We start from the raw sequence: 12,228 nt of genomic DNA, 5'->3' as shown, positions 1-12,228 counted from the left end.
ACGCACAGAAATTTAGATTTCGATATTTGTAACACGCAGTAAGTACATTATTATTATTCTGAAACGAACAGATATCTGTTAACTGATAAAAGTATTAAGAGTTGTTATCAGTAGATTTAAATATGTTATCACCAGTCCTTTTCAGTATCCAATATAATCTGAACGTCACATAAATGAATAAATACGCCATTTTGTCCAATTACTTTGTTTTATATATTAGCCTTTATGATATATTAGTATTTTGTGACCGACATTTTTCTGTTCGTCTTAATTTGACTGACGCACTAGTGCAACTAAGTACGATGTGATCATAACCTAAAATAGAGCAGGTATCGAATTTAAGCTTTTATTTAAACTGTTTTTATATTTGTTGAAAATATTAATAAAGTTAACTTTATGAGAGGTGTAAACATCAGCTATTGGCGTATGCTGATGATGTTAATTTATTGGGGGACGATATGAATACAATAAAGAGGAATGCAGAAAAGTTTACTAGAGGCTAGTAGACGGGTGGGGCTAGAAGTAAATTCAGAAAAAACTAAGTACATGTTAGTATCTCGTCATCAGCAGACAGGCGGGCAAAATTATCTTAGGGTAGCTAATAAGTCCTTTGAAAGGGTTACAAAGTTCAAATATCTGGGAACAACAATAACAAATCAAAATGACACTCATGAGGAAGTTAGGAGGAGACTAAATTCCGGAAATGCTTGCTACTTCTCGGTTAAAAATATTTTGTCTTCCCGTCTGATTTCTAAGAACCTGAAAATTAAAGTATACAAAACAATAATCATGCCTGTTGTTTTGTATGGGTGCGAAACATGGTCTCTCACTCAGAGGGAGGAACACAGATTGCAGGTGTTTGAGAATCGGGTGTTGAGGAGGATATTTGGGCCTAAGAGGGAAGACGATGGGGCGTGGAGAAAACTGCATAATGATGAGCTTAAAAATCTGTACTGCTCCCCCAGTATTGTGAGGGTGATTAAGTCGAGAAGAATGAGATGGGCGGGACATGTAGCGCGCATGGATGGGACAAGAGGTGTGCACCGGGTACTGGTTGGGAAACCTGAAGGGAAGAGACCGCTGGGGAGACCTAGACGTAGATGGGAGGATAATCTCAGGCGTGATCTATGGGAGATAGGAGTTGAAGGAGACTGGATTTTGTTGGCCCAGGACAGGGTCCGGTGGAGGGCTTTGGTTAATTCGGTGATGAACCTTCGGGTTCGGTAAGCCATCTAGTTAGTTAGTTAGTTATGAGAGGTGTAAGTCATATAATTACGATTAATTTCGTCAGTACTATAAAGCACTCACGGCGCTGCTATTGGAACTTTCGTCTGAGCTTAATTGGCTGAAGTTTCTCACAGAAACACTGACTTGACGTTCCTGATTCAATGGCTACTGTAAATAATTACGAGAGAACGCAAGGTGTGTAAGTAATATCTTATGAGCTTTTGCATACCTCATTGTGTATAAAAATCTGTTAATATGGACTAATAACATGTGAAATTTGAAGTTCTCACGGCGGTGAAGAAGTAGGTGTTGTCTATCGGGGTTCCGAACCCGGGAGTGAGTACAGGCTAATAACGTACTACGATCTGTAGGAGAAAAGACCACAATACAGGAATTAATTTCAGGAAGCGATTATGAAAAATAGTTAAACAGTAGATGTGAAGTTTTTAGATTTTTATGGTCCAGAAGGACAATGTCCAGTATAGTATTTCTAAAGCAAGGTTTATTTCTGTATGGCTCTACGAATTATACGTAATCGTAACAAGCCACAGGAACCTATTCCACTAAATCTGACCATCACTTTTGACTGCACGACCCTAACTATTATTTTATAATTTTCGAGCTATTATAAACGTCAGAGCTATAATACCAACCCAACCCTGCTTTCCAGCTCTTACTTTCACAAAATGGGAAAATAAATAATTTCCTGTGAATGAAATTGTTCATAATTATATTGTAATCGTCTTATTCTACCACGAACTAGAACATCTACCCTGTCAGTGTGCTGTAAAGGGCAGCAAATTTGCTCGGAGCCTTTCACAAATATACTCTCCAACCCGAAATCGAGATATTAGAGCGATCGAGATGGACATGGAACAGTACACTTTTAAATCAGTGTCGAGTAAGTACGTTGCCTAGGAGTTGATTATAAAGAACAAATGGAATCCACGAGCGAGATCTTTCGTTAGAGATGCTCAATCTTAAGGCCCAAAAATCAGGTAATTTTTAAATTACCATAAATATAATTTTAGCTTTCAACTAAAGTAACATATTGTCGGTACATACAAATAAATTAAGAAAAAAAATAGAAAAAAAAAGATTCAAGAGATCATAAACTGACATAAGATCAGTGCCATAAGAGTCCAAATACGAGGTGCGATCGGAAAGTTTCAAGACTGTGTCAATAGAGGGCGAACCGGATGGAGTAAGAGCTTCTGCCTTTAGGGGGTGCGACCTACATTCATAGTGAATCAGTGTGCCAGCCGGCATCATCGAATTAGCATTTTTTTCTTAGTTACGGGCGTTTTGGTAGTGCATTACACCGACCCTCCTGCGATTTCGGAATGGCGTGTGCCTCAGATTTTGCCAAAGACTCGCCAAAACGGCTACGGAAACCTATGAAATGCTAAAGCAAGCATTTGGGGAGTCCGCAATGGGTCGTGCACAAACTTTTGTGTGGCATTCACGTTTTAAAAATGGCCGAACCTCTGTCGATGATGACGAGCGTTCTGGACGACCATCTTCGAGCACAACGCCCGCCCGAAAATGTTACGAAGATTCGGCAGGCCATTCACGAAGATCGACGTCGTACCATCAACGACTTGTGCGACATTGTTGGGATAGGCTATGGGACCTGTCAGCTGATTCTAAAGGAAGAACTCCACATGCGACGCATCATGACAACGCGCCAGCGCACACCGCCCTCAAAGTTCGGCTGTTTTTGGCCTCAAACACCATGGCCGTCATCCCGCACCCTCCTTATTCGCCGTGTGACTTCTTCCTCTTCCCAAAGATGAAAATTCAGCTAAAGGGAAGGAGATTTGAGACGATAGAAGAGATTCAGGCAGAATCGCAGATGGTGCTTGATAGGCTGACAAAGAAAGATTTCCAGGGATGCTTCCAGGCTTGGCAGCGGCGCTGGGATCGTTGTGTTCACTCCCAGGGGAACTACTTCGAGGGTGATGGATGAATTTAATACCTGAGATAAGTGTACGGGTTTTTATACGCGCAGTCTGGAAACTTTCCGATCGCACCTCGTATATAACAAAAGCTGCAGTTGTAGTTTCATCTCTGAGTAATCACTGAAAATTAAAATCTAAATCCTCTTGCAAGTGTTTTCGTATTCAGCAACGATGTCTATTATAAATAATAGCAACTGCAATTGTCTAAGTATCGGTTCTATGTAGAATGACTTTAAAAAAAATAAGCAGTACTCCGGAAATGAAAGTATAGAAGAAATTGAATTAATTCGCTGGAACTAAATTTCTTCTAAATATAAAGGGATTGGCACGGTATAAAATCTAAAATCATAGTTAATTATACACAACACGACCTTATATCTCGTAACCCGAATTTCTCTTCTTCTAGACTGTTACACTGTAAAATAATTGAAACGAATTGGGATAAATTGCCCATCTGAATACTAATTAATATTACATTACACGCTTTGTAGGCATCAGCAGTCTGCGTGCGGTAAGAAACACACATCGCCTTGGGCTTACAATTATGCCACTCTTGCAGTGTTACAGAGAATGCTTATGACAGAGACGCTGTGAATAATTCATGTTTCGAATTGTGACGGATTGTCAAGGCTGAACTTTTTTTTCTACGATAAAATTTTCTGCCAGTTACCTTGAATGTCAATATAGGAACAATACAGAAGTTATAGTCAGTCTAAATGTTAAATACTGGTTAGTATCATATTACTAAATTACGTGAATCATTAAGACGATGGAACAGGTTACGGAATTTTATCCCAATCCTTGTGTTATCATTAGATCATTTGACAATGCCGTTTAAACTGCAAGGTTTTTAAGTGTCGAATTTCACGGACAATGGCCCAGTACAGTGTGCTGGTAGGAATTTTGTAGGTGTTGTTCATCTACAGAGACTGAGGAAAACTCCGGAACACTTTATGTTCTGTGCTCTCTGTACTCAGGAATCGAACCAGAAAATCATCTAAACCAAAGTGCCAAGCTTCACCACTGTTTCTCATCGCAGTCATTCCACTCCGCGATAAACATCTGATTATCGCCACTGAACCTCACAGAGTTGATTCTTCCGTGTTGAATGAGGCCAATCTCCTTTCGACAGAAACCTCACTAAGACGAGGAAGGCCAAAAGGTGCATTTCGTGAAGGTGATGAAGATCAGTGGTCGGACCACTTTCTGCTGTAATATGCCAGGCGTTTTTATTGGCATGACGATATAAAGTGTGAACTTCGGTTGCCGTTGGAAACTTTCATAACTGATTCTCATATGAAGTTATTTAATGCATCTGTAGGTAATATTCACTCTCTAGCGTGACCGAAGAACACGTCTGTACTTCTAGCAATGACGTTTTCCCCAGAAACTAGGCGATCACTTAACCAGGAAACATTGGTAAAGCTCACTGTACAACAACACTGGTGACCAAGGTAATTGTTATAGTAATGGGAACAGAGGTAATTGTTGCAACAATTAAATACAGAGATCGTTGCTGTTGGATGTTAAAAAGTGTAAACAGAAGTAATTGTTGCAACAATGAAATACCGGGATCGTTGCTGTTGGATGTTAAAAAGTGTAAACAGAAGTAATTGTTGCAACAATGAAATACCTGGATCGTTGCTGGTGGATGTTAAAAAGTGTAAACAGAAGCAATTGTTGCAACAATGAAATACCGGGATCGTTGCTGTTGGATGTTAAAAAGTGTAAACAGAAGTAATTGTTGCAACAATGAAATACCGGGATCGTTGCTGGTGGATGTTAAAAAGTGTAAACAGAAGCAATTGTTGCAACAATGAAATACCTGGATCGTTGCTGGTGGATGTTAAAAAGTGTAAACAGAAGTAATTGTTGCAACAATGAAATACCGGGATCGTTGCTGGTGGATGTTAAAAAGTGTAAACAGAAGCAATTGTTGCAACAATGAAATACCGGGATCATTGCTGGTGGATGTTAAAAAGTGTAAACAGAAGTAATTGTTGCCTCATACATTTCAAGAATAAACCTCGGATTACATTAGTGCAACAGTGACCTGAGATACAATTGTATCCTTTTTCACAATTTAATAATGAATTACCTTGGTCGTCCTAGTGACATCAAGAAGAACACAATCGGATTGTCAGTGTACAAAGAATACACATTTCCTAACTTTTCCCAACTGAAGCGATTGTACATTGTTGAGAAGGGAGAACTGCTCAGGGATTTGCAAGGAAGCGGCCATTGTCTATTTCAATACACATTTCTGGTATTCGCGTGAATACCTCGAAAACCACGAAATTGTTCAGGATGGAGGGTAGCCCAGCCAGAGATTCGACTCGTCTGCCTCTAAGTACTAGTAAAGTTACCGCTACATAACCACCCTGAGTTCTTCAATACATCAGCAATACTATACAAAACATTAAATGTTATGGTTCCAGAAACATGCATTGCCAGGCTCCGAGTCACGTACTGACTTCATATCTACAAAATGTATTCCTCTTTATGGCATTGCGCTATTAGAGGAAGGATATGCACTGAGGGGCAACGCAGGTTGATGACCCCAAAGCGTTTACAGTCACAGACTGTCTTACCGTTAATGCAGTTGTCCATCAAGAAACTTGAACGCGTAGGATACAACGCCACTGGCGATTGTTTCCAACTGCCAGTGTAGCAAATGATTAGGATTCATTGATAGTGAAATATGAGGCGACAGAAGGGAGGTCAGCTATCACGAACTGTTGTTAAACTATTTATTTTCGCAGCTCACAATTCGACAGTCGATGTTCATGCAAGTAAAGCTGTACTCGTCCGCGTTCAGGTGGTCACAAATTCTGAACCGAACGTAAATTCGTAGGAGGCAGGCGCCTATTTTAAAGTTCGCTAACTAGGTTATATGTCTGAACAGGCCGATTTTTTTTTTAATTTTGCGCGGCCCAGCCCAAACCCGAAACATATCTTCTTCACATACTGTATATTACCCAAAACACACCTAAGCCTGACTTAATTTCATTTTATCCCGATCTATTTACAATCTACTTTGACTGTCGTGTCATTAATACACGCTTATTTTAATGCACAAGTGCCAGTAATCCTTGAGTGAATTGTTTAACGAAGCTCTAAAACATCCGAGGTTACTCTGACATTCGCTGAACGTCACAAAGATATGGGATGCCAACTTCGTACTATTTCTGGGAGAGGACAGCTACGTAAATCCCCGAGAAAATCAAGTCGGTGGTAATATATGTTTCCAGAGCCCGACTATGTCACAAGCATAGAGTAAGTGTAACTACAAACGCCTTTATATTTTGAAAAATAATGACCCCGAGAAAACCTGAAATGACTGCTATCATTTGAACTAGGCCTAGACCAGAACAATGTCTGTGGTACAGTCCACGACTGTAATCTTGAGACTTACAAGGAATGCAGGAAGTCCGTAGCGTTAAAGGTAGACGCTATCTCTCCTCCTTCCTCCTTCACCCCACTTCCACACCCCGCAGTCTCAAGATTACAGTCGTAGACTGTACCAGGCCCGGGCTCTTGCAGACCTCTGAACCGGGTCACGCTGAGGGTAGTTTTAAACAGCCGCGAAACACAACAGTATGATAAAACTGATTCCTTATGATCATTATTTATAGGCGGTTATTATTAAAATTTTGGAGAATAATAAGAACAGAGGATAATACTGCAACAAGATGGCTGTCTTCTGGGTTGTAGTGACGTGTAGTCTGGTAGATGTTTACCTCCGTCATCAGGGCCTCTGAAACGTTGGTAAACATCGACCAGACTACACAGCACAACAACCCAGAAGACAGAAATCTTCATACTCATCGCTTTGAGAACCTCAAAGCCTACTTAATACCGTGACACTCTGGCATGGCAACTCTACTGGTATACTGCCCTAAAAGATATCGATCTGTGACCCAATTGTTAAGTCAAAGAGCGAGAACTAAAATAAGGAACTGAAGAATAATAATTCAGCAAAGTGATAAGTCAGGGGAAAGCTGAGGAATGGATGAAAAGATTTCACATGTGGACAGGCGAGTGATGAATTGTTCCAGGTTGAAGAGAAGCTCAATATCTAGTAGATGAAACTGCACCTGAAATGATGATGATGATGATGGTTTTAATCCTTAACTCATTCCGTGCCACAGCACATCAATTGCTGACGAAAAATGCTCTTAGAGGTCACGATGAAAGTATCTACCGTTCACGATAAACAATACAAAATAAGACTCATACGCTTGCTGCAACAATCTGGCTAAATGTCGACGCTCTTACAAACAGCGTTAATCAAGCTAGGCGCATGGGCAGAAACCTCAGATACAGGTTGTTCCAAAAAATATGTATGTATACAAGATATTATGTGTATAAATATTTTTGTGACAACCTATGAGGTGTGATCAAAGACAGTTCAACAGTTTTCGAATTATGAGATGACACTGCACAGATAATTTTTGTTTAATTATCTTGAATACCCAAAAGACAGGAGGAAAAAATGTACTTACTTTTCCAAAAACCCGTCTTTATCCTTAGTGAAAAACAAATTAAGATTTATCTATTTTGTTCACACGTTAGATTTAACAGTTGCTTCCATCTGGTGGTTTACTCATTCGGACGAAATGCTCTCCGTTACAATCCACACAGTTTCATTACCAAGTTATATATATATTTCAGTGTTGGTGTGACTGCGAAATGATAACCTGCTATACCAGTTCTTTTCCCTCATTAACCCACTGAACGTTATGGACTGGCCATCGACGCGACCTACTAACATGGCGTCAGGACCTATAATACAATATTCCTAGTCTTTTTTTCTTCTGAGTTGTAACGCTTCGTGGTTTCGGGAGAATATACCATCTCCATCTTCAGCCCACATCGTAAAGAAAATGGTTACGTATTTGTAATCTATTTTAAGCAGAACAAGAAACCAAAGTTACTTTTTCATGAACACATTCCCCTCCCCCCAAGCGCCTACATGGCGCATAGTGGGACAGCTTTACTTTACATATTCCCGTCTAATAAGAATTTAGAGGTAAACACATTGATTCATGACTGCTAACTGTCATTCAAGAGACACGTAACGATGATCCAATGATGTTCAATGTCTTATCACACTACGTATTTCAATGAAAGTGTCTTGAACTACGCAGCCTGTGGTTCCCTTTCTCGACGTGCTTTGCTTATTTCTGTACGCCTTATTTTCTTTCTTCAAGCAGTAATGGACTTTCTCTCTTTGTAACTGTGTTAACAATTCCAGTTGTATTCGAGACTGGCTAGTTCCAACAACCTTTCCGAGCAGTAATATGTTGGAAATAAATCGTTCAAACGTCCCTTCGAAAATTTAAATATGATTGTGCAAACACTAAAGATGACTTAACAAGCTGCATACAAAGTCAACTAACTCTTGACAACACACTTTAACTTTCATATACCACCTACATGTAGTGCCCAATAGTTACACGATTTGTCGACAGAGCTTATTATTGTGTCTACAAACAACGATCATTTCACTATTCAACATCAAACAATTGAACTTTCAGTAATGTAAAGGCGTTGTTTTTCCTTTCAAGTACGATCTGTGTTTTAAATATTATTTAGATTAACTTCGTGCTTAAAAGAGGTAACTCCTTGGAATAATGTCTTTGGGTTGCAGCGACGTTTAATCTGGTTTTTAATTCTACAAGGTTCCTTCAGAATACTTTATACATCAATTTATTTAAAGGAATATTTATATACATTTTATATATGCCTTTAAATAAATCAATATCGGTACATTTTCGGATATATTAAAATTATTTAAATGTTATTACGTAAGATTTCAGCCTCCTGCTGCATCCATCATCGCCCTGATGATGGAGACAGCAAGTATCATTTGATACAAAGTGTGCATTAACCTCTGTCTCAATTTCTAGAATGTTTTTTGGTGGTTACGATGATGATGACGAAGACGATGTCCAAGAAACGATTTCACAGCCGGACGAGTTAGAAAATTTTGAAGACGTAGCTTCAGAACTTGACCTAGGCGAACCACCCAGTGAAGTGAAGGAATTTGCAAGACTACATCTCGGTGAATCACCAGACACCTGGCAGGGTATCGTGCAGGAACTTAGGAATATGATTTACGGTTAGTACTACTACGTGTTCAAACGAAGAGCTGCAGAATATGTAGAGCATGCTTTTTGCCTGTAGTGAAACCATGGTTTAGAGCACAATGTTGCTCTTCGGCGCCACAGTGATACAGTGGAGGTAAAACTTTCAGCGAAACAGAAATTCTCATCTTCATTTTTGAGCCTCGTTAGGGCTGACAAACTGACACTGCAACTTACATACATTTTTCTGGGGCGTATTAAACTGACTGCGCATGTAATGGGACTTAATATAGCAGTGAGTGGGCGGATACTTAAGATCCTGAATAATTCAATACGAAAATAATAAATTATTATAAGAAAAGAAATATAAAATAAATCAGCTGAACAACTGAAGTATGGCGCGTGAATACAGTTTTAAAATGCAGGTGATATCAGCGACGGCTTTAAACTCGAAGGGATGCATACATGCATCACTGCTATTCATCAAAATCATCTCTACCGCCTCCAATTTTGGGTTGCAAGAAAAATCAGGATATGATTTCGTAAGATTGCGGATGTTATACGTACTGAAAAACAAGTCCATTTGTAGTCTAACAAATGAACCATTATTTGTGATTCAGGGACGTATGAAGAAGACTCTGATCATACAGACAGTTAGCACCCCTAAAAAAAAAATCGGTCACTTTCTACGAGACAGCACGGCGCAACATCCCACAAAAGAGTAATTTTCATACTAGCCGCCGTGCTAACCTGAAATCTCATCAAGCCATAGCTGCATTTATTACTGTTACTGTCTTATGTCTAGTTGGTATTAATTTTTAAGTTATCTACTTTAGGTTATCTGTTGTGTTTAAATACTTGTGCCTTATGGTTTTGTAATCGTATGAGTTGTTTTATTTTGAGTGTGATGTGTTATTTTGTGTGATGTGTGTTGTTTTGTTGTGTCTTATTGTTTGGTTGTGTCTTATTTTTTGTTCTGTCTCATTGTTTTGTTGTGTCTTATTGTTTGGTTGTGTCTTATTGTTTTGTTGTGTCTTATTGTTTCGTTCTGTCTCATTGTTTTGTTGTGTCTTATTGTAGTACCACTGCCACCGGGTAAAACCCATTTGCAGTTAATAATAAATAATAATAACCACTGACAAATATAGTAGCGACTTTACGAAGCGAATTTCTGACATCAGGTAATAATTTTCAGTCATTAACAGTGATATCCATGACTGAAATAAGTGAAACTATTATTTTCGCCTTAATTATACGCGGAGCAAGTATTAATTGGCACGTTGCAAGGTTTTCATCAGCAAGAAATTATTTTCAGAGCCAGTGAGTCACACAAAAAGGTAAAGAACGTACTTTCGAAACACGCAATCCCCTGTTGTTGTTGCTATGACAACGTGTCTTATCCTTGTGCTTGCAGAACGAGGCGACGTGGTGCCACGGAGGACAGATGACGCGTTCCTCCGCAGGTTCCTAAGGGCAAGGCGGTTCGACGTGGAGAAAGCACATAGGCTGGTCAGGGGAACTTTCTTTACAATACCTTACTTGTAGTTGACAATGCAGGGTGACATATTCACTTCCATTGCAATAATATATGCAAAGTGAACGCCCGTAAAGCCTGTTTGATTACTTGTTATGTCCGTGGATGTGAAAGTTGAGTCGCCTCAACGAAAATTAAACTAACAACATGAAAATAGGAAGTACATCATCCTGTTTACAAGGCAAATATTTATTACTCAAGACAACAGAGGAGTTGCTAAATTTTGTTTCTGCCCTCAGACTAACTTGAAATTTGCTTATGGAAATTGACGTATTGCAAAAGTTGGTTTAAAGGCAGTTCAACCTCAACGGCTATTAGCACCTAAACATGTCAAGGACCTTTTGTTCAAGCTAAATCCTTTTCAAGTGTTTGTTACGGAACTACATCGAGCAGTTCTCCTTAAGTAGCTGAGAGTTGCTTAATTGGCCGTTGCAGTGTTCATTGCACTGACAACGGACTCTATCCTGAACCACATGAGTCCACCCTATTTATTTAACACCAATTTTAGTATGATCCTTCAACCTACGTCTCCATCTTCCAAGTACCATCTTATTTTAAACGTTTCCATCTAAATTTTGTATGCATCTCTAACGTCCCTCATGCGTGCTACACGCATCACAATTACTGAGTTGGCGGTATTTTCGTGTTTCGTTTGTTTGATAATGTTTTAACGCGTAGTGGCTCACGGGGGCAACAAAATTAATACGCCAAGATATGACAACGACCTGGTGATGGACCATTTTAAGAATAACAGTTACGAAGAAAATCAGGGGAAAAAGATTCAGGGACATTAACACCACTATTGCAACCCAAAATATAACTGATACGGTGACATTAAACAGAAACCTGACGATCGAAAGGCGAGGAATTTCTTGACTAGCTGTGTGACTATCAGATTCTGAAGAAGTATTCTGCTATATGGAGTTAATTAAGTTAAAAGATCCCAGAGGATACGTAACCAACAACAATGACCTTTCGGTTGCAAAGTAAAAGGTGACAGAAGTGAAATCATTGTTTTATAATATTAAGGTGTGAACTGCTTAGTTACTGATGCCGTAGGACATTTAAGACTCTCGTTCTCTATGGAAGACATGCAAATATATTCAATAATGGCTACAGTGATCTCACTTTTACTTTTAAGAAAGTTCATCAAAGTCACTTGAAGATGGGTCTCGGAGGTCATGAGACAAAAGCTATTGTCCACAGAAGGTTGTTGTTATAACCAAGGCACGTCTGCTGCTTTATAGTACTTACTTTCCTTGAGCTCCATTACCGACAACAATGGTTAATAATTTGTCACATTCTTTTATCAAAACTTTCAAATAAGACGCATTGCCAGGCTATATATATATATATATATATATATATATATATATATATATATATATACCAAAAATTAACAGTAGAACTTTCATAC

At 39.0% G+C, this 12,228-nt stretch overlaps 2 protein-coding genes across 4 annotated transcripts in view; one reads left to right on the top strand and one right to left on the bottom strand.

Annotated features, from left to right (window-relative positions):
* LOC110830924 (alpha-tocopherol transfer protein-like) overlaps window positions 1–12,228 on the bottom strand; it is a 182,946-nt gene that overhangs the window by 31,014 nt on the left and 139,704 nt on the right. The gene's annotated exons all lie outside the window — the stretch shown is intronic.
* Window positions 1–12,228, top strand: part of LOC110830926 (alpha-tocopherol transfer protein) — a 45,696-nt gene that overhangs the window by 17,355 nt on the left and 16,113 nt on the right. For both annotated transcript variants that reach the window (XM_022066352.2, XM_022066350.2), the window contains exons 2-3: window positions 9,101–9,312; window positions 10,692–10,786. In XM_022066352.2, the coding sequence (XP_021922044.1) occupies window positions 9,102–9,312; window positions 10,692–10,786 (306 nt within the window). In that variant the 5' untranslated portion in view covers window position 9,101. The remainder of the gene's footprint in view (window positions 1–9,100; window positions 9,313–10,691; window positions 10,787–12,228) is intronic.

This window comes from Zootermopsis nevadensis, unplaced genomic scaffold (genome assembly GCF_977971745.1).
Source record: "Zootermopsis nevadensis isolate Lab colony 2312 unplaced genomic scaffold, Znev_1.0 Znev_ptg000024l, whole genome shotgun sequence".
NCBI lineage: Eukaryota > Metazoa > Arthropoda > Insecta > Blattodea > Termopsidae > Zootermopsis > Zootermopsis nevadensis.
This window is presented reverse-complemented; position numbering and strand designations above follow the sequence as displayed.